Genomic DNA, 26,757 nt, shown 5'->3' with positions numbered 1-26,757 from the left:
CACTGTTATTCTGTACTATAGGCCTATACATTACCCAGTATTGGAAACACAGTTTTTCTGTACTGTAGTCTTATACATTACCCAGTATTGGAAACACTGTTATTCTGTACAGTTGGCCAATACTTTACCCAGTATTGTGTGTCCTTTAGTACCTACAAAACAAATAGCTTTTTCCAGTGAACTTGTGTTGGAAGACAAACATCGTCATCGTTCCCCCAATAGAGAGACAGTTCTTCATCCATCACACACACACACATACACACAAACACACACACGCTCCATCCATCACACACTCTCTGTTTTTGGGGTTGTGGTTCTGTGGTCCCTGAGCATCTTCCTAAGCGGATGCAATGTGGTGACACTGCAGAATCTATTTCTAGCTGTTCTGTCCTATAACTGGGGCTTGTGAAGCATAGCTATGACTACATCCCAAAAGGCACCCTATTACCTATATAGTGAACTACCTTCTCTCTAGTTAAAAGTAGTATACTATGAAGGTAATTGGGTATCATTGGGGATGTAGTCATACCTATGCTTCACAAGCCCCAGTTATAGGACAGAACTATTTTCAGTTAGAAATAGATTCTGCTGGGAAAAAAAGAATCCTACGTTTCTTCTTCAAGTTTCTCTGAGAACCTCTCAACAAGAAGATATCGATACATTAAGACATCAGCTTCTTCTTCGTGTTTCTCTGAGAACCTCTCAACAAGAAGATATCGATACATTAAGACATCAGCTTCTTCTTCGTGTTTCTCTGAGAACCTCTCAACAAGAAGATATCGATACATTAAGACATCAGCTTCTTCTTCCTCTCAACAAGTGTTTCTTCTGAGAACCTCTCAACAAGAAGATATCGATACATTAAGACATCAGCTTCTTCTTCGTGTTTCTCTGAGAACCTCTCAACAAGAAGATATCGATACATTAAGACATCAGCTTCTTCTTCGTGTTTCTCTGAGAACCTCTCAACAAGAAGATATCGATACATTAAGACATCAGCTTCTTCTTCGTGTTTCTCTGAGAACCTCTCAACAGGAAGATATTGATACATTAAGACATCAGCTTCTTCTTCACGTTTCTCTGAGAACTACTGTGCACTACTTTTGATGAGGATCAATAGGACTTTGGTCCAAAGTAGTGCACTATATACATGGAACGTGTATGAGATGAGAAAGGGAGGATTTTTGACGGGAATCCAATGAAGCGACATCCCGAGAAATTAGGCATAAACTCTCCAAACTCTGCCTCATTGTCAGGGAAGACGCCTACTGAATCCTCTTTGGATAATTTCGTATCATCCCAAGCTAATAATATTTAATTCTGTCAACTCAACTCAGTGAGAGGGGTAGCATGAGGATCAGAGGGAATATAACTCTGAAAATAACTTCTGAAATAAATTAGACCTGTGCTGGGAAAAGACACCAACACACTAGTGCACTACAGAGGGAATAGGATGTCATAGTGTAGGGCACTATGAGAGGGAATAGTGCACTTCAGAGGGAATAGGGTGCCATGGTGCACTACAGAGGGAATAGGGTGTCATAAACCAAATCAAATCAAATTGTATTTGTCACATACACATGGTTAAATCAAATCAAATCAAATTTTATTTGTCACATACACATGGTTAGCAGATGTTAATGCGAGTGTAGCGAAATGCTTGTGCTTCTAGTTCCGACAATGCAGTAATAACCAACAAGTAATCTAACTAACAATTCCTAAACTACTGTCTTATACACAGTGAATATGTACATAGGGATATATGAATGAGTGATGGTACAGAGCAGCATAGGCAAGATACAGTAGATGGTATCGAGTACAGTATATACATATGAGATGAGTATGTAAACAAAGTGGCATAGTTAAAGTGGCTAGTGATACATGTATTACATAAGGATGCAGTCGATGATATAGAGTACAGTATATACGTATGCATATGAGATGAATAATGTAGGGTAAGTAACAATATATAAGGTAGCATTGTTTAAAGTGGCTAGTGATATATTTACATCATTTCCCATTCAATTCCCATTATTAAAGTGGCTGGAGTTGAGTCAGTGGTTAGCAGATGTTAATGCGAGTGTATCGAAATGCTTGTGCTTCTTGTTCCGACAATGCAGTAATAACCCACGAGTAATCTAACCTAAAATTTCACAACAACTACCTTATACACAAGTGTAAAGGGATAAAGAATATGTACATAAAGATATATGAATGAGTGATGGTACAGAACGGCATAGGCAAGATGCAGTAGATGGAATAGAGTACAGTATATACATATACATATGAGATTAGTAATGTAGGGTATGTAAACATTATATTAAGTGGCATTGTTTAAAGTGGCTAGTGATACATCTTTTACATACATTTCCATTATTAAAGTGGCTGGAGTTGAGTCAGTGTGTTGGCAGCAGCCACTCAATGTTAGTGGTGGTTGTTTAACAGTCTGATGGCCTTGAGATAGAAGCTGTTTTTCAGTCTCTCTGTCCCTGCTTTGATGCACCTGTACTGACCTCACCTTCTGGATGATAGCGGGGTACACAGGCAGTGGCTCGGGTGGTTGTTGTCCTTGATGATCTTTACGGCCTTCCTGTGACATCGGGTGGTGTAGGTGTCCTGGAGGGCAGATAGTTTCCCCCCCGGTGATGTGTTGTGCAGACCTCACTACCCTCTGGAGAGCCTTACGGTTGTGGGCGGAACAGTTGCCATACAGCAGCCCGACAGGATGCTCTCGATTGTGCATCTGTAGAAGTTTGTCAGTGCTTTTGGTGACATGCCGAATTTCTTTAGCCTCCTGAGGTTCTTCACAACGCTGCCTGTGTGGGTGGACCAATTCAGTTTGTCCGTGATGTGTACGCCGAGGAACTTGAAACTTACTACCCTCTCCACTACTTTCCCGTCAATGTGGATAGGGGGGTGTTCCCTCTGCTGTTTCCCTATGGGGGAATAGGGTGCAATAGTGCACTACAGAGGGAATAGGGTGTCATAGCGCCCTACAGAGGGAATAGGGTGTCATAGTGCCCTATAGAGGAAATAGGGTGTCATAGTGCCCTATAGAGGGAATAGGGTGCCATAGTGCACTACAGGGGGAATAGGGTGTCATAGTGCACTACAGAGGGAATAGGGTGTCATAGTGCACTACAGAGGGAATGGGGTGTCATAGTGCCCTATAGAGGGAATAGGGTGTCATAGTGCACTACAGAGGGAATAGGGTGTCATAGTGCCCTATAGAGGGAATAGGGTGTCATAGTGCACTACAGAGGGAATGGGGTGTCATAGTGCCCTATAGAGGGAATAGGGTGTCATAGTGCACTACAGGGGGAATAGGGTGTCATAGTGCCCTATAGAGGGAATAGGGTGTCATAGTGCACTATAGAGGGAATAGGGTGTCATAGTGCACTACAGAGGGAATGGGGTGTCATAGTGCCCTATAGAGGGAATAGGGTGTCATAGTGCACTACAGAGGGAATAGGGCGGCATAGTGCACTACAGGGGGAATAGGGTGTCATAGTGCCCTATAGAGGGAATAGTGTGTCATAGTGCACTATAGAGGGAATAGGGTGGCATAGTGCACTATAGAGAGAATAGGGTGTCATAGTGCACTATAGAGGGAATAGGGTGGCATAGTGCACTATAGAGGGAATAGGGTGCCATAGTGCCCTACAGAGGGAATAGGGTGTCATAGTGCCCTATAGAGGGAATAGGGTGCCATAGTGCGCTATAAACGGAATAGGGTGCCATAGTGCACTATAGGGGGAATAGTGTGTCATAGTGCCTTATAGAGGGAATAGTGTGTCATAGTGCACTATAGAGAGAATAGGGTGTCATAGTGCACTATAGAGGGAATAGGGTGTCATAGTGCCCTATAGAGGGAATAGGGTGCCATAGTGCCCTACAGAGGGAATAGGGCGGCATAGTGCCCTACAGAGGGAATAGGGTGTCATAGTGCCCTATAGAGGGAATAGGGTGCCATAGTCCCTATATAGGGAATAGGGTGTCATAGTGCCCTACAGAGGGAATAGGGTGTCATAGTGCCCTACAGAGGGAATAGGGTGCCATAGTCCCTATATAGGGAATAGGGTGTCATAGTGCCCTATATAGGGAATTGGGTTCCATTTCAGACAAAACACAGGACTTATTTCATTTTTTGATCCTGGAAACACAACAGCACAGTCAACTGTGCAATTCAGTCAGCAACGCTGTCAAAGAGTCAGTAGAGTCCCACAAGTAATTGCATTTTCAACTCATTTAATATATTTTTTTGCACACTTACAATCAGGGGGGGGAGGATCTTTGAATACCCATCAGCATTACGTTCTGCAGCCTACCTACATATTTTCCTATGCTACACACACATAGCATATTGACAAATTCAGACAAGAATGTTTACAATAGCAAATGGAAAATCTAGGCAGTGCTCTCATAGATGAAGTTGGCCTCACTCAGTCCCCACGACACAGAGTATTGGCTGTGTCCCCAAATGGCGCCCTATTCCCTATATATGGTGCACTACTTTTGAAAAGTAGTGCACTATATAGGGAATATAATGTTACTTCGGATGCACCCTTGGATTTATACACCACACGTAATAAATGAACAGCATCTAATGATGTGAGTCTCAGACCATATTACTGACACTATAGTCTAATGACATGCAGTGGTGTTGTTGTAGTACAATAAAGAGATGTGACATCTTCTGTGATGGTTCTGCCTGACACAGAACCATTCTGATACATCCACAGACATAGTACTTTCCTTCTGTACAGAACCCCATACAAACTGACACATCCATAGAAAACACTGCAGTGTGGCTACTGACTCGTTCCCTATCAAGCACCAGCTAGCTGTAACTGAACGTGTGGGATGGAGCTTGTGATGAGGATGGATCTTTGAGCTGATTACGGTGTATCCCATTGCCCCTGAGGTTGGTTCTTGGTTGGCTTGAACAGGTGAAGTAGCCTTTAGCTCAACAGGCTAATCATGACTTTCTCCACAGGGAGTGTGGCTATAGTGTCCCTTGCAGTGACCGGGATTTGAACAGCAACAGGAGTGACCTGGTTCACACATGTGCATATCACAAAAAGACACTGTGCACACATCACAAACCCTTGACAAATGTGGCCTCGTTTTGTGCTAGATTCACTGTGCTCTGCTATACATGCTGGCAATACAGTGTCCTTGATTTCTTCAATTTCTCTAATATAGTACATGATTGTCTTTGAGAGTGTTGCAGTCTATTAGTCTTTAGTGAATACCCTGCAAAGGAAATGGAGCCCTCCATCCATCCCTCCCTCTTTCTTTCTCTCTTCCTGTGCCTTGTTTATAGCCTCGTTTTTTTATCGTGTTACTATTTCCTGTGTTACTTTTTTTATTGCCTAGTCACTTTAACCCCAACCCACATGTACATACTGTATTACCTCAATTACCTCAACTACCTCATATCCCTGGGTATTGACTCAGTACTGGTACTCGTTGTATATCGTCTAGTAATTACCTCAACTACCTCATACCCCTGGGTATTGACTCAGTACTGGTACTCATTGTATATCGTCTAGTAATTACCTCAACTACCTCATATCCCTGGGCATTGACTCAGTACTGATACTCCTTGTATATAATCTAGTAATTACCTCAACGACCTCATACCCCTAGGCATTGACTCAATACTGGTACTCATTGTATATACATTACCATTCAAAAGTTTGGGGTCAAATGTTTTTGAAAGAGTTCCTCTGTCCAGTGTCTGTGTTCTCTTGCCCATCTTAATCTTTTCTTTGGCCAGTCTGAGATATGGCTTTTTCTTTGCAACTTTTCCTAGAAGGCCAGAATCCCGGAGTCGCCTCTTCACTGTTGACGTTGAGACTGGTGATTTGTGGGTACTATTTAATGAAGCTGCCAGTTGAGGACTTGTGAGGCGTATGTTTCTCAAACTAAACACTCTAATGTACTTGTTCTCTTGCTCAGTTGTGCACCGGGGCCTCACACTCCTCTTTATATTCTGGTTAGTGCCAGTTTGCGCTGTTCTGTGAAGGGAGTAGTACACAGCGTTGTACGAGATCTTCAGTTTCTTGGCAACTTCTCACATGGAAAAGCCTTCATTTCTCAGAACAAGAATAGACTGACGAGTTTCAGAAGAAAGTTCTTTGTTTCTGGCCATTTTGAGCCTGTAATCAAACCCACAAATGCTGATGCTCCAGATACTCAACTAGTCTAAGGAAGGCCAGTTGTATTGCTTCTTTAATCAGTACAACAGTTTTCAGCTGTGCTAACATAATTGCAAAATGGTTTTCTAATGATCAATTAGCCTTTTAAAATGATAAACTTGGATTAGCTAACACAACATGCCATTGGAACACAGGAGTGATGGTTGCTGATAAAGGACCTCTGTACACCTATGTAGATATTCCATTCAAATCAGACGTTTCCAGCTACAATAGTCATTTACAACATTAACAATGCCAACATTATTTCTGATCAATTTGATGTTATTTTAATGGACAAAAAATGTGCTTTTCTTAAAAAAAACAAGGACATTTCTAAGTGACCCCAAACTTTTGAATGGTAGTGTAATGTAGTTATTAACTCAACTACCTCATACCCCTGGACAGTGACTCAGTACTGGTACTCCTTGTTTATAGCCTTGTTATTGTTTTTATTGTGATATTACTTCATTTTTTTGTGCAAATATTTGTCTTACTTTTTAACTCTGCACTGTTGGGAATGGGCTCTATCCTTCCCTCCTTCCCTAACTCCCTGCCTCCCTCCTTCCCCCTCCCCTCCTTCCCCGCCTCCCTCCCTCCCTCCCCCACCTTCCCTTTCCCTCCCTCCCACCCTTCCTCCCCCTCCTTCCCTTTCCCTCCCTCCCACCCTCCCTCCCGCCCGCACCCTCCTTCCCTCCCCCTCCTTCCCTTTTCCTCCCTCCCACCCTCCCTCCCGCACCCTCCTTCCCCTCCTCACTCCCGCCCTCCCCTCCCTCCGTCCCCTCCCTCCCTTTCCCACCCTCCCTCCGAACTCCTTCCCCTCCTCCCTCCCTCCCACCCTCCTTCCCCCTCCCCCTCCTTCCCCTCCCTCCCTCCTTCCCCCCTCCCTCCCTCCCACCCTCCTTCCCCTCCCTTAGAGACCCCTCCTTCCTCCCAGTTCTCCCTCCCTTGCCCACATGTCCGAACTTTCCTCCCCTCCTTCCCCTCCCCTCCTTCCCCTCCTCCCTCCCCCCTCCCTCCCTCCCTCCCTCCCCCTTAGAGACGGTACTTCCTCAGCAGTTCTTGTTGCCACATGTACTTCCTCTCCGGGAAGCGTTCAGGAATTCTGATCCTGTGGAAGTCCTGGATGCACCTCTCCAGCTCCTGCTCCGGTGTTAACTTCTCCTTGTTGGCCTTCCTCTTGGCTGCAGCGTCCCGGTGCTCCCTGATCCCCATGGTCCTCACACGGAGCAGGTCCGTCTTCCTCCTCACCTCCGACGGCTGGAGCAGCTGAACGGGACCTTTATTAAGGAGGGGGAGGAGAAGAAGAAGAACAAGAGATTTTATTTGACAGATGCCTTTCAAAACACCCAAGGTCATCCAAGAGGAAAGGTGTAAAACAGGGGGTACAAGAGGAGAGGTACACCCACACCTTTCTTCAGTGGCCGTTCCAGGGTCTGGGCGATGGGGTGAGGCTGTCGGCTAACGGAACCACAGATGACAGTGCCCTGAGGGGAGCTGGCTTCTGATTGGGTCTCGGAACAGGAAGTAGAGAGCTCGTTCAAAGAAGTGCCGCTCTCTCCCTCACGCTCGCTCCTGTGGCTCTTGCAGCAGCAGTCGCAGTGGGACGAGGACCACCTGGATGGGCCACCTGGAGAAGACACGTGTGTAGACACACAAACACACAACTTTGAGTTTCACCTTGAATGACACCTGATTTCCATAACTGAAGTGACAAAAGAAGATAGAGACTGCAGTCTGATGGATGAACTATACATTACTAACAGTATTTGGACACCTGCTTGTCGAACATCAACCAATCATATGTATTTATAAAGCCCTTTTTACATCAGCCGATGTCACAAAGTGCTACACAGAAACCCAGCCTAAAACCCCAAACACCAAGCAATGCAGAGGTAGAAGCACGCTGGCTAGGAAAAACTCCATAGAACGGCAGGAACCTTAGGAAGAAACCTAGCGAGGAACCAGGCTCTGAGGGGTGGCCAGTCCTCTTCTGGCTGTGACGGGTGGATATTATAACAGTACATGGCCAAGATGTTCAAACGTTCATAGATGACCAGCAGGGTCAAATAATAATAATCACAGTGGTTGTAGAGGGTGCAACAGGCCAGCCCCTCAGGAGTAAATGTCTGTTGGCTTTTCATAGCCGATCATTCAGAGTTAGAGACAGCAGGTCCGGTAGAGAGAGAGAGTCCAAAACAGCAGGTCCGGGACAAGGTAGCACGTCCGGTGAACAGGTCAGGGTTCCATAGCTGCAGGCAGAACAGTTGAAACTGGAGGACAGGTAGTCCTGAGGTATGGTCCTAGAGCTCAGGTCTTCCGAGAAGACCCTAGCCCCACAACACATAAACTACTGCAGCATAAATACTGGGGACTGAGACAGGAGAAATACTCCAGATATAACAGAATGACCCTAGCCCCACAACACATAAACTACTGCAGCATAAATACTGGAGACTGAGACAGGAGAAATACTCCAGATATAACAGACTGACCCTAGCCCCACAACACATAAACTACTGCAGCATAAATACTGGAGGCTGAGACAGGAGGGGTCGGGAGACACTGTGGCACCGTCCCACAATACCCCTGGACAGGGCCAACCAGGCAGGATATAACCCCACCCACTTTGCCAAAGGCATGCCATTCCATAAAAATTGAGCTCTATAGGAGAAAGCCTGCCTCCAGCTGTTTGCTCAGAAATTCTAGGGACAATAAGGAGGCATGCATCTTGTGACCGTAGCGTACATGTAAGTATGTACAGCAGGACCAAATTGGAAAGACAGGTAGGATCAAGCCCATGTTGTAACGGCTGTCATCGGAAGGATGAGTCCAAGGTGCAGCGTTCCTTGAGTTCCACATAATATTTATTGTTGAAGTGAAACTTTTAGACAAAACAAAAACAATAAAGAAAACAACGACCGAACAGTCTCGTAAGTGCAAACTACCTGGTCACAAATGAAGAACAAGATCCCACACAGAAGGAGGGAAAAACATTACCTAGGTATGATTCCCAATCAGAGACAACGATAGACAGCTGTCCCTGATTGAGAACCATATCTGGCCAAACACAAAGAAATAGAAAACATAGAAACATGAACATAGAATGCCCACCCAAATCACACCCTGACCAAACCAAAAATAGAGACATAAAAAGCTCTCTACGGTCAGGGCGTGACAGTACCCCCCCCAAAGGTGCGGACTCCGGACGCAAAACCTGAACCTGTAGGGGAGGGTCTGGGTGGGCATTACTCCGCGGTGGCGGCTCTGGTGAGGGACGTGGACCATCACCGACGACCCCGGACTGAAGACCCTCGTAGAGAGCCCCGGACTGGAGGACGCCACTGGACTGAAGGGCGTCTCTGGACTGAGGGGCGCCTTTGGACTGAGGGGCTGCACTGCAGGCTCCGGACTGGAGGGCAAGTCTGGAGTGAAGGGCGCCTCTGGACTGAAGTGCGCATCTTGACTGAAGAGCGTCTCTGGACTGAAGAGCACCTCTGGACTAAAGAGCGCCTCTGGACTGAAGAGCGCCTCTGGACTGAAGGGCTGTACTGCAGGCTCCGGACAGGAGGGCTACTCTGGCAGCACCGGACAGGAGGGCTACTCTGGCAGCATCGGACAGGAGGGCGACTCTGGCAGCTCCGGACAGGAGGGCGACCCTGGAGGGAGGAGACGGAGAGACAGCCTGGTGCGTGGGGCTGCCACAGGGCCCACCAGGAGGAGACCTACAGGAGGCCTGGTGCGTAGAGGAGGCACCAGATGAACCGGGCTGTGGGGGAGCACTGGAGCTCTGGTGCGCAGCCTTGGCACCACTCCTCCAGGCTGGATGACCACTTTAGCCCGGACCCTCCAGAGTGCAGGTGATGCTGATGCTGTTGCAGCGTTGCTCATCTACACAGGTAGAAACTGATGCAGCGTTGCTCATCTTCACAGAAACTGATGCAGCGTTGCTCATCTTCACAGTAGAAACTGATGCAGCGTTGCTCATCTTCACAATAGAAACTGATGCAGATCTTCAACTGATGCAGCGTTGCTCATCTTCACAGCTGATGCGTTGCTCATCTTCACAGTAGAAACTGATGCAGCGTTGCTCATCTTCACAGTAGAAACTGATGCAGCGTTGCTCATCTTCACAGTAGAAACTGATGCTGTTGCAGCGTTGCTCATCTTCACAGAAGAAACTGATGCAGCGTTGCTCATCTTCACAGTAGAAACTGATGCAGCGTTGCTCATCTTCACAGTAGAAACTGATGCTGCTGCAGAGTTGCTCATCTTCAAATCAAATCAAATGAAATTTTATTTGTCACATACACATGGTTAGCAGATGTTAATGCAAGTGTAGCGAAATGCTTGTGCTTCTAGTTCTGACAGTGCAGTAATATCCAACGAGTAATCTAACCTAACAATTCCAAAACTACTACCTTATACACACAAGTGTAAAGGGATAAAGAATATGTACATAAAGATATATGAATGAGTGATGGTACAGAATGGTATCGGTACATATACAGTAGAAACTGATGCTATGCAGTAGATGGAAACTATGCTAATGCAGCGTACATCTTCACAGTAGTATACATCTTCACAGTAGAAACTGATGCTAATGCAGCGTTGCTCATCTTCACAGTAGAAACTGATGCTAATGCAGCGTTGCTCATCTTCACAATGGGAATCCATTTGACATAGGTTTCTTGATAGAGGTCAGCTGGCGAACCTACAGTACGTAAACAAATAAAAAGCACACCTAATGTTAGAATATCACATCGTCAGGTCACCTAAACCATCAGGGCTCTTAAGTGTTTGGTTGTGTTTAATTCATTCAGGTGTTTTCGTGTCTATTGTTGGGCTGGATCAACTAATAGTCAGCACAGCAGGTTATCCTATCCTTTTGAGGCCTTTGTCCTCTGCTGTAATGTCCATACACTTTCCATCCTCTTATGAATAAAGTTCTCAACAAATGATTATTGTGTTATTATATGATAACCACTGGAGGTTTTGGGACAATATTGTCCTCCGGGCTATATGGACTTCATGTCTCCCTTTTCTTGGTCATGGCTAGAAGGGATCCAGCTGTTGTCATATTAATGTCATTTTTTTCATTTCGTAGCAGATTAGGATAATTTACTCAGCAGGTTAGGAGAATTTACTCAGCAGGTTAGGGGAATTGACTTAGCAGGTTAGGGAAATTTACTCAGCAGGTTAGGGAAATTTACTCAGCAGGTTAGGGAAATTTACTTAGCAGGTTAGGGAAATTTACTTAGCAGGTTAGGGAAATTTACTCAGCAGGTTAGGGGAATTTACTCAGCAGGTTAGGGGAATTCGGTTAAGGTTAGGAAAAAGGTTAGGGTTAGCTAAAATGCAAAAATATATATACTTTTGACGGTAATTTGACAAAAGCTGGATCCTTTTAGCCATGACCCCATTTTGGCCTAGATTACATGGTTGCATTCAAGACAAGGTCGTTTTTATTGATCTGTTGTCAGTGTCGGCAGAGTAGGCCTCGACTACAATCACATTAAAAAAGATTATGCTAATATCTCCAGCTATGTAAAGTGTAGTAGAATTGCATGAAATGTTTATCAAAATCCACATTTTTCCAGTGCAAAGGAAAGAAATGTCTCTGCCATAGCCTATAATTCCTATGACTCCCTCTGTCTCCGACTCCAATGGAGTTTATTAATAGCCTAAATTATCACTATCCAGTCTTCTCATCACATTAGGAATAGTAGACCTACATTAGTCTGCAAATGCGATGATAGAGACATGCAATCCTTTGTTATAAAGGTGCATTTTTATGGTGGAAAAATTGCTTCCCCAAAACTTGAAACTCACGCAACACATGCTAATAGCTAGACTACAAGCTATCCAGCTAGCTAATTATGGCTAATTTACTGTAGTGTTGTTGTGTAATACCTGGCTAGCATAGCTAAACTAAACTCGAAATTGATCCGAATTGACTGACCAGTCAGTGATGAAATGATCACAGCAGACCCTGTACTGACTGCTGTCTAGTTTCAGGTCTTGACTGACCAGTCAGTGATGACATGATCACAGCAGACCCTGTACTGACTGCTGTCTAGTTTCAGGTCTTGACTGACCAGTCAGTGATGAAATGATCACAGCAGACCCTGTACTGACTGCTGTCTAGTTTCAGGTCTTGACTGACCAGTCAGTGATGACATGATCACAGCAGACCCTGTACTGACTGCTGTCTAGTTTCAGGTCTTGACTGACCAGTCAGTGATGAAATGATCACAGCAGACCCTGTACTGACTGCTGTCTAGTTTCAGGTCTTGACTGACCAGTCAGTGATGAAATGATCACAGCAGAACCTGTACTGACTGCTGTCTAGTTTCAGGTCTTGACTGACCAGTCAGTGATGACATGATCACAGCAGAACCTGTACTGACTGCTGTCTAGTTTCAGGTCTTGACTGACCAGTCAGTGATGAAATGATCACAGCAGAACCTGTACTGACTGCTGTCTAGTTTCAGGTCTTGACTGACCAGTCAGTGATGAAATGATCACAGCAGACCCTGTACTGACTGCTGTCTAGTTTCAGGTCTTGACTGACCAGTCAGTGATGAAATGATCACAGCAGACCCTATACTGACTGCTGTCTAGTTTCAGGTCTTGACTGACCAGTCAGTGATGAAATGATCACAGCAGACCCTATACTGACTGCTGTCTAGTTTCAGGTCTTGACTGACCAGTCAGTGATGAAATGATCACAGCAGACCCTGTACTGACTGCTGTCTAGTTTCAGGTCTTGACTGACCAGTCAGTGATGAAATGATCACAGCAGACCCTGTACTGACTGCTGTCTAGTTTCAGGTCTTGACTGACCAGTCAGTGATGAAATGATCACAGCAGACCCTGTACTGACTGCTGTCTAGTTTCAGGTCTTGACTGACCAGTCAGTGATGAAATGATCACAGCAGACCCTATACTGACTGCTGTCTAGTTTCAGGTCTTGACTGACCAGTCAGTGATGACATGATCACAGCAGACCCTGTACTGACTGCTGTCTAGTTTCAGGTCTTGACTGACCAGTCAGTGATGAAATGATCACAGCAGACCCTGTACTGACCAGTCAGTGATGACATGATCACAGCAGACCCTGTACTGACTGCTGTCTAGTTTCAGGTCTTGACTGACCAGTCAGTGATGAAATGATCACAGCAGACCCTGTACTGACCAGTCAGGTCTTGATGACCAGTCAGTGATCACAGCAGACCCTGTACTGACTGCTGTCTAGTTTCAGGTCTTGACTGACCAGTCAGTGATGAAATAATCACAGCAGACCCTGTACTGACTGCTGTCTAGTTTCAGGTCTTGACTGACCAGTCAGTGATGAAATAATCACAGCAGACCCAGTACTGACTGCTGTCTAGTTTCAGGTCTTGACTGACCAGTCAGTGATGAAATAATCACAGCAGACCCTGTACTGACTGCTGTCTAGTTTCAGGTCTTGACTGACCAGTCAGTGATGAAATGATCACAGCAGACCCTGTACTGACTGCTGTCTAGTTTCAGGTCTTGACTGACCAGTCAGTGATGACATGATCACAGCAGACCCTGTACTGACTGCTGTCTAGTTTCAGGTCTTGACGGACAAAAAGGTTTCTTGGCTTTTCCGACAGTTCTTGAGACTTATCTTATTGGTGTCACCAACGGTGTTTCATGATTGCAGGGAATCTGTAAACATATATTTTCCTGTTGTCTTTCCTGCCTTGTTAGAGCAGCCAAATACTCCACAGAAAATGACCGTGGTGAAGAATCAACTCTTTTTAGGCACTGTTATCATGCATCTTAGGGTAGCCACTCAGCTGTTGTTGTCAGAAGAATTAACGCGGTGATCTTCCAATATGGCCGCCAGCAGGCATCATACATCATCTGCAAGCCCTAAATGGTTCTACCTGGAACCACAAAGGGTTCCACCTGGAATCAAAAAAGGTTTTACCTGGAACCACAAAGGGTTCTACCTGGAATCAAAAAGGGTTCCACCTGGAACCAAAAAGGGTTCTCCACCTGGAACCAAAAAGGGTTCCACCTAGAACCAAAAAGGGTTCTCCACCTGGAACCACAAAGGGTTCTACCTGGAACCAAAAAGGGTTCTACCTGGAATCAAAAAGGGTTCCACCTGGAACCAAAAAGGGTTCCCCACCTGGAACCACGAAGGGTTCTACCTGGAATCAAAAAGGGTTCCACCTGGAACCAAAAAGGGTTCTCCACCTGGAACCACAAAGGGTTCTACCTGGAATAAAAAAGGGTTCCACCTGGAACCAAAAAGTGTTCTCCACCTGGAACCACAAAGGGTTCTACCTGGAATCAAAAAGGGTTCCACCTGGAACCAAAAAGGGTTCTCCACCTGGAACCACAAAGAGATCTACCTGGAATCAAAAAGGGTTCTCCACCTGGAACCAAAAAGGGTTCTCCACCTGGAACCACAAAGAGATCTACCTGGAATCAAAAAGGGTTCCACCTGGAACCAAAAAGGGTTTTCCTATGGGGACATCCGAAGAACCCTTTTTTCTATGTGTACATACTTTTGGCTATCTAAAGGGTATGGGTTGCCATTTGGGACGAAACTTAATATATCATTAATCTTGAGTGTTACACATGCAGTAGGAGCAGATTGAGGTTGCTGAGATGAGGGTGGAGTGAATTGTGTGGGTCAGAATATCTTTTTGACCTGCAGTCAGTGAGGATTGATACGAGCAGTAAAACTGACAGTGGTTCAACTGCCTGTGGATATGCCCTCATACACACTGAAACACTCATACACAGACACACACACAGCCTCTGGATATGCTCTGAATGGGATGTTTTTCAGTAGACGCCTTACCAAGATAAAATGTTACTGTCTTCTGAACCTGACCAGCTAATGAAAGAAGGCGAAGGTGCTGAGAAGGTTAAGAGGAAAACAGAAGACTACAGCTGGGAAGGTTAGGAGGAAAACAGAAGACTACAGCTGGGAAGGTTAGGATGAAAACAGAAGACTACAGCTGGGAAGGTTTGGATGAAAACAGAAGACTACAGCTGGGAAGGTTAGGTAGAACAGAAAACAGCTGGGAAAAAAACAGAAGACTATTGACTGGGAAGGTTAGGATGAAAACAGAAGACTACAGCTGGGAAGGTTTGGATGAAAACAGAAGACTACAGCTGGGAAGGTTAGTAGTTAAAATATTGATGAAAACAAAACAGAAGTCTACAGCTGGGAAGGTTAAGATGAAAACAAAAGACTACAGCTGGGAAGGTTTGGATGAAACAAAAGACTACAGCTGGGAAGGTTAGGAGGAAAACAGAAGACTACAGCTGGGAAGGTTAGGAGGAAAACAGAAGACTACAGCTGGGAAGGTTAGGAGGAAAACAGAAGACTACAGCTGGGAAATTTAGGATGAAAACAGAAGACAACAGCTGGGAAGGTTTGGATGAAAACAGAAGACTACAGCTGGGAAGGTTAGGAGGAAAACAGAAGACTACAGCTGGGAAGGTTTGGATGAAAACAGAAGACTACAGCTGGGAAGGTTTGGATGAAAACAGAAGACTACAGCTGGGAAGGTTAGGAGGAAAACAGAAGACTACAGCTGGGAAGGTTAGGAGGAAAACAGAAGACTACAGCTGGGAAGGTTAGGAGGAAAACAGAAGACTACAGCTGGGAAGGTTAGGAGGAAAACAGAAGACTACAGCTGGGAAGGTTAGGATGAAAACAGAAGACTACAGCTGGGACGGTTAGGATGAAAACAGAAGACTACAGCTGGGACGGTTGGGATGAAAACAGAAGACTACAGTTGGGAAGGTTTGGATGAAAACAGAAGACTACAGCTGGGAAGGTTAGGAGGAAAACAGAAGACTACAGCTGGGAAGTTTGGGATGAAAACAGAAGACAACAGCTGGGAAGGTTTGGATGAAAACAGAAGACTACAGCTGGGAAGGTTAGGAGGAAAACAGAAGACTACAGCTGGGAAGGTTAGGAGGAAAACAGAAGACTACAGCTGGGAAGGTTAGGAGGAAAACAGAAGACTACAGCTGGGAAGGTTAGGATGAAAACAGAAGACTACAGCTGGGAAGGTTAGGAGGAAAACAGAAGACTACAGCTGGGAAGGTTTGGATGAAAACAGAAGACTACAGCTGGGAAGGTTTGGATGAAAACAGAAGACTACAGCTGGGAAGGTTAGGATGAAAACAGAAGACAAAAGCTGGGAAGGTTTGGATGAAAACAGAAGACTACAGCTGGGAAGGTTAGGAGGAAAACAGAAGACTACAGCTGGGAAGGTTAGGATGAAAACAAAAGACTACAGCTGGGAAGGTTTGGATGAAAACAGAAGACTACAGCTGGGAAGTTTAGGAGGAAAACAGAAGACTACAGCTGGGAAGGTTAGGAGGAAAACAGAAAACTACAGCTGGGAAGGTTTGGATGAAAGCAGAAGACTACAGCTGGGAATGTTAGGAGGAAAACAGAAGACTACAGCTGGGAAGGTTAGGAGGAAAGCAGAAGACTACAGCTGGGAAGGTTAGGAGGAAAACAGAAGACTACAGCTGGGAAGGTTAGGATGAAAACAGAAGACTACAGCTGGGAAGGTTAGGATGAAAACAGAAGACTACAGCTGGGAAGGTTAGGATGAAAACAGAAGACTACAGCTGGGAAGGTTAGGATGAAAACAGAAGACTACAGCTGGGAAGGTTAGGAGGAAAACAGAAGACTACAGCTGGGAAGGTTAGGATGAAAACAGAAGACTACAGCTGGGAAGGTTTGGATGAAAACAGAAGACTACAGCTGGGAAGGTTAGGAGGAAAACTGAAGACATTGACTGGGAAGGTTAGGAGGAAAACAGAAGACTGCAGCTGGGAAGTTTAGGAGGAAACAGAAAACTACAGCTGGGAAGGTTAGGATGAAAACAGAAGACTACAGCTGGGATGGTTAGGAGGAAAACAGAAGACTACAGCTGGGAAGGTTAGGAGGAAAACAGAAAACTACAGCTGGGAAGGTTTGGATGAAAGCAGAAGACTACAGCTGGGAATGTTAGGAGGAAAACAGAAGACAACAGCTGGGAAGGTTTGGATGAAAACAGAAGACTACAGCTGGGAAGGTTTGGATGAAAACAGAAGACAAAAGCTGGGAAGGTTTGGATGAAAACAGAAGACTACAGCTGGGAAGATTAGGAGGAAAACTGAAGACTACGTCTGGGAAGGTTAGGAGGAAAACAGAAGACTACAGCTGGGAAGGTTAGGATGAAAACAGAAGACTACAGCTGGGACGGTTAGGATGAAAACAGAAGACTACAGCTGGGAAGGTTTGGATGAAAACAGAAGACTACAGCTGGGACGGTTGGGATGAAAACAGAAGACTACAGCTGGGAAGGTTTGGATGAAAACAGAAGACTACAGCTGGGAAGGTTAGGAGGAAAACAGAAGACTACAGCTGGGAAGGTTAGGAGGAAAACAGAAGACTACAGCTGGGAAGGTTAGGATGAAAACTAAAGACTACAGCTGGGAAGGTTTGGATGAAAACAGAAGACTACAGCTGGGAAGGTTAGGAGGAAAACTGAAGACATTGACTGGGAAGGTAAGGAGGAAAACAGAAGACTGCAGCTGGGAAGTTTAGGAGGAAAACAGAAAACTACAGCTGGGAAGGTTAGGATGAAAACAGAAGACTACAGCTGGGAAGGTTAGGAGGAAAACAGAAGACTACAGCTGGGAAGGTTAGGAGGAAAACAGAAGACTACGTCTGGGAAGGTTAGGAGGAAAACAGAAGACTACAGCTGGGAAGGTTAGGATGAAAACAGAAGACTACAGCTGGGACGGTTAGGATGAAAACAGAAGACTACAGCTGGGAAGGTTTGGATGAAAACAGAAGACTACAGCTGGGAAGGTTAGGAGGAAAACAGAAGACTACAGCTGGGAAGTTTAGGATGAAAACAGAAGACAACAGCTGGGAAGGTTTGGATGAAAACAGAAGACTACAGCTGGGAAGGTTAGGAGGAAAACAGAAGACTACAGCTGGGAAGGTTAGGATGAAAACAGAAGACTACAGCTGGGAAGGTTAGGAGGAAAACAGAAGACTACAGCTGGGAAGGTTAAGATGAAAACAGAAGACTACAGCTGGGAAGGTTAGGAGGAAAACAGAAGACTACAGCTGGGAAGGTTAGGATGAAAACAGAAGACTACAGCTGGGAAGGTTTGGATGAAAACAGAAGACTACAGCTGGGAAGGTTTGGATGAAAACAGAAGACTACAGCTGGGAAGGTTAGGATGAAAACAGAAGACTACAGCTGGGAAGGTTAGGAGGAAAACAGAAGACTACAGCTGGGAAGGTTAGGATGAAAACAGAAGACTACAGCTGGGACGGTTAGGAGGAAAACTGAAGACATTGACTGGGAAGGTTAGGAGGAAAACAGAAGACTACAGCTGGGAAGGTTAGGAGGAAAACAGAAGACTACAGCTGGGAAGGTTAGGATGAAAACAAAAGACTACAGCTGGGAAGGTTTGGATGAAAACAGAAGACTACAGCTGGGAAGGTTAGGAGGAAAACAGAAGACTACAGCTGGGAAGGTTAGGATGAAAACAGAAGACTACAGCTGGGAAGGTTAGGAGGAAAACAGAAGACTACAGCTGGGAAGGTTAGGATGAAAACAGAAGACTACAGCTGGGAAGGTTAGGAGGAAAACAGAAGACTACAGCTGGGAAGGTTAGGATGAAAACAGAAGACTACAGCTGGGAAGGTTTGGATGAAAACAGAAGACTACAGCTGGGAAGGTTAGGATGAAAACAGAAAACTACAGCTGGGAAGGTTAGGAGGAAAACAGAAGACTACAGCTGGGAAGTTTAGGATGAAAACAGAAGACAACAGCTGGGAAGGTTTGGATGAAAACAGAAGACTACAGCTGGGAAGGTTAGGAGGAAAACAGAAGACACAGCTGGGAAGGTTAGGAGGAAAACAGAAGACTACAGCTGGGAAGGTTAGGAGGAAAACAGAAGACTACAGCTGGGAAGGTTAGGATGAAAACAGAAGACTACAGCTGGGAAGGTTAGGAGGAAAACAGAAGACTACAGCTGGGAAGGTTTGGATGAAAACAGAAGACTACAGCTGGGAAGGTTAGGATGAAAACAGAAGACTACAGCTGGGAAGGTTAGGATGAAAACAGAAGACTACAGCTGGGAAGGTTTGGATGAAAACAGAAGACTACAGCTGGGAAGGTTAGGAGGAAAACAGAAGACTACAGCTGGGAAGGTTAGGAGGAAAACAGAAGACTACAGCTGGGAAGGTTAGGATGAAAACAGAAGACTACAGCTGGGAAGGTTAGGATGAAAACAGAAGACTACAGCTGGGAAGGTTTGGATGAAAACAGAAGACTACAGCTGGGAAGGTTAGGAGGAAAACAGAAAACTACAGCTGGGAAGGTTAGGATGAAAACAGAAGACTACAGCTGGGAAGGTTAGGATGGAAACAGAAGACTACAGTTAGGAGGAAAACAGAAGACTACAGCTGGGGAGGTTTGGATGAAAACAGAAGACTACAGCTGGGAAGGTTAGGAGGAAAACAGAAGACTACAGCTGGGAAGGTTAGGAGGAAAACAGAAGACTACAGCTGGGAAGGTTAGGATGAAAACAGAAGACTACAGCTGGGAAGGTTAGGAGGAAAACAGAAGACTACAGCTGGGAAGGTTAGGATGAAAACAGAAGACTACAGCTGGGAAGGTTAGGATGAAAACAGAAGACTACAGCTGGGAAGGTTAGGATGAAAACAGAAGACTACATCTGGGAAGGTTAGGAGGAAAACAGAAGACTACAGCTGGGAAGGTTAGGAGGAAAACAGAAGACTACAGCTGGGAAGGTTAGGATGAAAACAAAAGACTACAGCTGGGAAGGTTTGGATGAAAACAGAAGACTACAGCTGGGAAGGTTAGGAGGAAAACTGAAGACATTGACTGGGAAGGTTAGGAGGAAAACAGAAGACTGCAGCTGGGAAGTTTAGGAGGAAAACAGAAAACTACAGCTGGGAAGGTTAGGATGAAAACAGAAGACTACAGCTGGGAAGGTTAGGAGGAAAACAGAAGACTACAGCTGGGAAGGTTAGGAGGAAAACAGAAAACTACAGCTGGGAAGGTTTGGATGAAAGCAGAAGACTACAGCTGGGAATGTTAGGAGGAAAACAGAAGACAACAGCTGGGAAGGTTTGGATGAAAACAGAAGACTACAGCTGGGAAGGTTTGGATGAAAACAGAAGACAACAGCTGGGAAGGTTTGGATGAAAACAGAAGACTACAGCTGTGAAGTTTAGGATGAAAACAGAAGACAACAGCTGGGAAGGTTTGGATGAAAACAGAAGACTACAGCTGGGAAGGTTAGGAGGAAAACAGAAGACTACAGCTGGGAAGGATTGGATGAAAACAGAAGACTACAGCTGGAAATGTTTGGATGAAAACAGAAGACTACATCTGGGAAGGTTAGGAGGAAAACAGAAGACTACAGCTGGGAAGGTTAGGAGGAAAACAGAAGACTACAGCTGGGAAGGTTAGGATGAAAACAAAAGACTACAGCTGGGAAGGTTTGGATGAAAACAGAAGACTACAGCTGGGAAGGTTAGGAGGAAAACTGAAGACATTGACTGGGAAGGTTAGGAGGAAAACAGAAGACTGCAGCTGGGAAGTTTAGGAGGAAAACAGAAAACTACAGCTGGGAAGGTTAGGATGAAAACAGAAGACTACAGCTGGGAAGGTTAGGAGGAAAACAGAAGACTACAGCTGGGAAGGTTAGGAGGAAAACAGAAGACTACGTCTGGGAAGGTTAGGAGGAAAACAGAAGACTACAGCTGGGAAGGTTAGGATGAAAACAGAAGACTACAGCTGGGACGGTTAGGATGAAAACAGAAGACTACAGCTGGGAAGGTTTGGATGAAAACAGAAGACTACAGCTGGGAAGGTTAGGAGGAAAACAGAAGACTACAGCTGGGAAGGTTAGGATGAAAACAGAAGACTACAGCTGGGAAGGTTTGGATGAAAACAGAAGACTACAGCTGGGAAGGTTAGGAGGAAAACAGAAGACTACAGCTGGGAAGTTTAGGATGAAAACAGAAGACAACAGCTGGGAAGGTTTGGATGAAAACAGAAGACTACAGCTGGGAAGGTTAGGAGGAAAACAGAAGACTACAGCTGGGAAGGTTAGGAGGAAAACAGAAGACTACAGCTGGGAAGGTTAGGAGGAAAACAGAAGACTACAGCTGGGAAGGTTACGATGAAAACAGAAGACTACAGCTGGGAAGGTTAGGAGGAAAACAGAAGACTACAGCTGGGAAGGTTTGGATGAAAACAGAAGACTACAGCTGGGAAGGTTTGGATTGAAAACAGAAGACTACAGCTGGGAAGGTTAGGAGGAAAACAGAAGAGAAGACTACAGCTGGGAAGTTTAGGAGGAAAACAGAAGACTACAGCTGGGAAGGTTAGGAGGAAAACAGAAGACTACAGCTGGGAAGGTTAGGAGGAAAACAGAAGACTACAGCTGGGAAGGTTAGGAGGAAAACAGAAGACTACAGCTGGGAAGGTTTGGATGAAAACAGAAGACTACAGCTGGGAAGGTTAGGAGGAAAACAGAAACTGAAGACTACAGCTGGATGAAAACAGAAGGCTAGGAAGGTTAGGAAAACAGAAGACTACAGCTGGGAAGGTTAGGAGGAAAACAGAAGACTACAGCTGGGAAGGTTAGGAGGAAAACAGAAGACTACAGCTGGGAAGGTTAGGATGAAAACAGAAGACTACAGCTGGGAAGGTTAGGATGAAAACAGAAGACTACAGCTGGGAAGGTTAGGAGGAAAACAGAAGACTACAGCTGGGAAGTTTAGGATGAAAACAGAAGACAACAGCTGGGAAGGTTTGGATGAAAACAGAAGACTACAGCTGGGAAGGTTAGGAGGAAAACAGAAGACTACAGCTGGGAAGGTTAGGAGGAAAACAGAAGACTACAGCTGGGAAGGTTAGGAGGAAAACAGAAGACTACAGCTGGGAAGGTTACGATGAAAACAGAAGACTACAGCTGGGAAGGTTAGGAGGAAAACAGAAGACTACAGCTGGGAAGGTTTGGATGAAAACAGAAGACTACAGCTGGGAAGGTTTGATTGAAAACAGAAGACTACAGCTGGGAAGGTTAGGATGAAAACAGAAGACTACAGCTGGGAAGGTTAGGAGGAAAACAGAAGACTACAGCTGGGAAGGTTAGGAGGAAAACAGAAGGCAAAAGCTGGGAAGGTTTGGATTAAAACAGAAGACTACAGCTGGGAAAAAAACAGAAGACTACAGCTGGGAAGGTTAGGATGAAAACAGAAGACTACAGCTGGGAAGGTTAGGAGGAAAACTGAAGACATTGACTGGGAAGGTTAGGAGGAAAACAGAAGACTGCAGCTGGGAAGGTTAGGAGGAAAACAGAAAACTACAGCTGGGAAGGTTAGGATGAAAACAGAAGACTACAGCTGGGAAGGTTAGGAGGAAAACAGAAGACTACAGCTGGGAAGGTTAGGAGGAAAACAGAAGACTACGTCTGGGAAGGTTAGGAGGAAAACAGAAGACTACAGCTGGGAAGGTTAGGATGAAAACAGAAGACTACAGCTGGGACGGTTAGGATGAAAACAGAAGACTACAGCTGGGAAGGTTTGGATGAAAACAGAAGACTACAGCTGGGAAGGTTAGGAGGAAAACAGAAGACTACAGCTGGGAAGGTTAGGAGGAAAACAGAAGACTACAGCTGGGAAGGTTAGGATGAAAACTAAAGACTACAGCTGGGAAGGTTTGGATGAAAACAGAAGACTACAGCTGGGAAGGTTAGGATGAAAACTGAAGACATTGAGCTGGGAAGGTTAGGAGGAAAACAGAAGACTACAGCTGGGAAGTTTAGGAGGAAAACAGAAGACTACAGCTGGGAAGGTTAAGATGAAAACAGAAGACTACAGCTGGGAAGGTTAGGAGGAAAACAGAAGACTACAGCTGGGAAGGTTAGGAGGAAAACAGAAGACTACAGCTGGGAAGGTTAGGATGAAAACAGAAGACTACAGCTGGGAAGGTTAGGATGAAAACAGAAGACTACATCTGGGAAGGTTAGGATGAAAACAGAAGACTACAGCTGGGAAGGTTTGGATGAAAACAGAAGACTACAGCTGGGAAGGTTAGGAGGAAAACAGAAGACTACAGCTGGGAAGTTTAGGATGAAAACAGAAGACAACAGCTGGGAAGGTTTGGATGAAAACAGAAGACTACAGCTGGGAAGGTTAGGAGGAAAACAGAAGACTACAGCTGGGAAGGTTAGGAGGAAAACAGAAGACTACAGCTGGGAAGGTTAGGAGGAAAACAGAAGACTACAGCTGGGAAGGTTAAGATGAAAACAGAAGACTACAGCTGGGAAGGTTAGGAGGAAAACAGAAGACTACAGCTGGGAAGGTTAGGATGAAAACAGAAGACTACAGCTGGGAAGGTTTGGATGAAAACAGAAGACTACAGCTGGGAAGGTTAGGATGAAAACAGAAGACTACAGCTGGGAAGGTTAGGAGGAAAACAGAAGACTACAGCTGGGAAGGTTAGGAGGAAAACAGAAGGCAAAAGCTGGGAAGGTTAGGATGAAAACAAAAGACTACAGCTGGAAAGGTTTGGATGAAAACAGAAGACTACAGCTGGGAAGGTTAGGAGGAAAACTGAAGACATTGACTGGGAAGGTTAGGAGGAAAACAGAAGACTGCAGCTGGGAAGTTTAGGAGGAAAACAGAAAACTACAGCTGGGAAGGTTAGGATGAAAACAGAAGACTACAGCTGGGAAGGTTAGGAGGAAAACAGAAGACTACAGCTGGGAAGGTTAGGAGGAAAACAGAAGACTACGCTGGGAAGGTTAGGAGGAAAACAGAAGACTACAGCTGGGAAGGTTAGGATGAAAACAGAAGACTACAGCTGGGATGGTTAGGATGAAAACAGAAGACTACAGCTGGGAAGGTTTGGATGAAAACAGAAGACTACAGCTGGGAAGGTTAGGAGGAAAACAGAAGACTACAGCTGGGAAGGTTAGGATGAAAACAGAAGACTACAGCTGGGAAGGTTTGGATGAAAACAGAAGACTACAGCTGGGAAGGTTAGGATGAAAACAGAAGACAAAAGCTGGGAAGGTTAGGAGGAAAACAGAAGACTACAGCTGGGAAGGTTAGGAGGAAAACAGAAGACTACAGCTGGGAAGGTTTGGATGAAAACAGAAGACTACAGCTGGGAAGGTTAGGAGGAAAACAGAAGACTACAGCTGGGAAGGTTAGGAGGAAAGCAGAAGACTACAGAAGACTACAGCTGGGAAGGTTAGGAGGAAAACAGAAGACTACAGCTGGGAAGGTTAGGAGGAAAACAGAAGACTACAGCTGGGAAGGTTAGGAGGAAAACAGAAGACTACAGCTGGGAAGGTTAGGATGAAAACAGAAGACTACAGCTGGGAAGGTTAGGAGGAAAACAGAAGACTACAGCTGGGAAGGTTAGGAGGAAAACAGAAGACTACAGCTGGGAAGGTTTGGATGAAAACAGAAGACTACAGCTGGGACGTTTTATTTTCATATTTGTTTTATATTCACTCATGTCTTCGAGGACCTTGTATCTCCCCTGATGAAACACTTTCCATTTCAACTTTCCAAGTTCTGTTTTTCAATTTCCTATATCCTGGCTGGGAAGACATCGACACGGACTTCTCTCTGCTCTCCGTGGCTTACACGAATAAAACTATATTAAACACTAATCAAACTACTCACGCATAGACAGTCTAAATGGACAAAAACATCCTACATGTAATTGTTTTCCCAATATAAGGCTCTAGTCTCAACAGTAATAACGGTCTCACTCAGAGCAATCATTGGGCCATTACCTGCAGAGAGCACATGCATACAGTGGGAAGTCCCAAATGGCACCCTACACAGAGTCATTTCCCAACACAGTGCACTACTTTTGACCAGGGCCCATAGAGCTCTGGTGAAACGTAGTGCATTATGTATGGAATAGGGTGCCATTTGGGACGTGGACAGTGTGTACACCAATTGATATGGAACAGGGAGCTTAGTTCAACCGGGATTTGAGCCTCTCAGCTTTTCACTGTAATTACAGCCTTATCTCTGCATGTTGATGTGATTGCATTAGTCTGATAGCGGAGAGAGAGCGAGACAGTGGCTAACAGCTTTTTAAATGACTAATCCAATGGCGGAGTCCCAAATGGCACCCTATTTCCTATATAGTGCACTACTTTTGACCAGAGCCCTATGAGTCCTGCACTATAATAGGGAATAGGGTGCAATTTGGGACGGGGTCTGTGAGGAAAGAGGCAAATCAGACCACCTCCTCAGAAAGAGAATCAGACTGCATCGGGGGCTGTGCCCACCAACATCCAGGCATGATGGGCGTTTTACTGGAGAGAGAGGAGAGAACGGGGAGGTGAGAGAGATTCCTCTTCCTGAAATGACGTGGGTTTTTTCTGTCGTGTTAAAGGTTTGTTTCCATCGTGAATTTTCTGTATAGAAAATAAACCTTCAACAGCACAGAAAAAAAAACACGTAACTGCCCTGAAATGTCTATGATGCTATTGTGGGTTTCTGGGAGAGAGAGAGAGAGAGAGAGATAGAGATAGAGAGATAGAGGGGGTGGTGAATGTCCTTGTGACATTCCAGGCTATATTCTTTCACAGTACAGAACTCTCCTCTCCTGTAAGGTCCCCCTCCTCTGCACTCCTCTACCTCTCCCATCCTCTCCTCTCCTCTGCCCTCCTCTCCACTCCTCTACCTCTCCCCCTCCTCTCCTCTGCCCTCCTCTCCTCTACCTCTCCCCTATCTCCTCTGCCCTCCTCTCCGCTACCTCTCCCCTCCTCTCCTCTGCCCTCCTCTCCTCTACCTCTCCCCTCCTCTCCTCTGCCCTCCTCTCCCGCTACCTCTCCCCTCCTCTCCTCTGCCCTCCTCTCCTCTACCTCTCCCCTCCTCTCCTCTGCCCTCCTCTCCGCTACCTCTCCCCTCCTCTCCTCTGCCCTCCTCTCCTCTACCTCTCCCCTCCTCTCCTCTGCCCTCCTCTCCTCTACCTCTCCTCTACCTCTCCCATCCTCTCCACTCCTCTACCTCTCCCCTCCTTTCCTCTGCCCTCTCCTCTGCCCTGCTCTCCTCTGCCCTGCCCTCCTCTCCTTTCCCTCTCCACTCCTCTCCCTCCTCTCCTCTACCCTCCTCTCCTCTACCTCTCCCCTCCTCTCCACTCCTCTACCTCTCCCCTCCTCTCCTCTGCCCTCCTCTCCTCTACCCCTCCTCTCCTCTGCCCTCCTCTCCTCTACCTCTCCTCTACCTCTCCCATCCTCTCCACTCCTCTACCTCTCCCTCCTTTCCTCTGCCCTCTCCTCTTCCCTGCTCTCCTCTCCTCTGCCCTGCCCTCCTCTCCTTTTTCCCTCTCCACTCCTCTCCCCTCCTCTCCCCTCCTCTCCTTTGCCCTCCTCTCCCCAGCTCTTCCTCTCCTCTACCTCTCCCCTGCCACCGCTCCTCTCCACTCATCTCCGCTCCTCTCCTCTGCCCTCCTCTTCCTCT

At 45.7% G+C, this 26,757-nt stretch overlaps 1 protein-coding gene across 1 annotated transcript in view; it reads right to left on the bottom strand.

The window, feature by feature from the left end:
• Positions 1–7,235: 7,235 nt before the first annotated feature.
• The window catches only part of LOC135545150 (BTB/POZ domain-containing protein KCTD16-like), an 86,738-nt gene continuing 67,216 nt past the window's right edge, over positions 7,236–26,757 (bottom strand). Inside the window, exons 2-3 of the mRNA XM_064972784.1 lie at positions 7,612–7,830; positions 7,236–7,480 (exon numbers count right to left, since the gene is read on the bottom strand). Of these exons, the coding sequence (XP_064828856.1) occupies positions 7,236–7,480; positions 7,612–7,830 (464 nt within the window). The remainder of the gene's footprint in view (positions 7,481–7,611; positions 7,831–26,757) is intronic.

This window comes from Oncorhynchus masou, chromosome 9 (assembly GCF_036934945.1).
Source record: "Oncorhynchus masou masou isolate Uvic2021 chromosome 9, UVic_Omas_1.1, whole genome shotgun sequence".
Classification (NCBI taxonomy): domain Eukaryota; kingdom Metazoa; phylum Chordata; class Actinopteri; order Salmoniformes; family Salmonidae; genus Oncorhynchus; species Oncorhynchus masou.
This window is presented reverse-complemented; position numbering and strand designations above follow the sequence as displayed.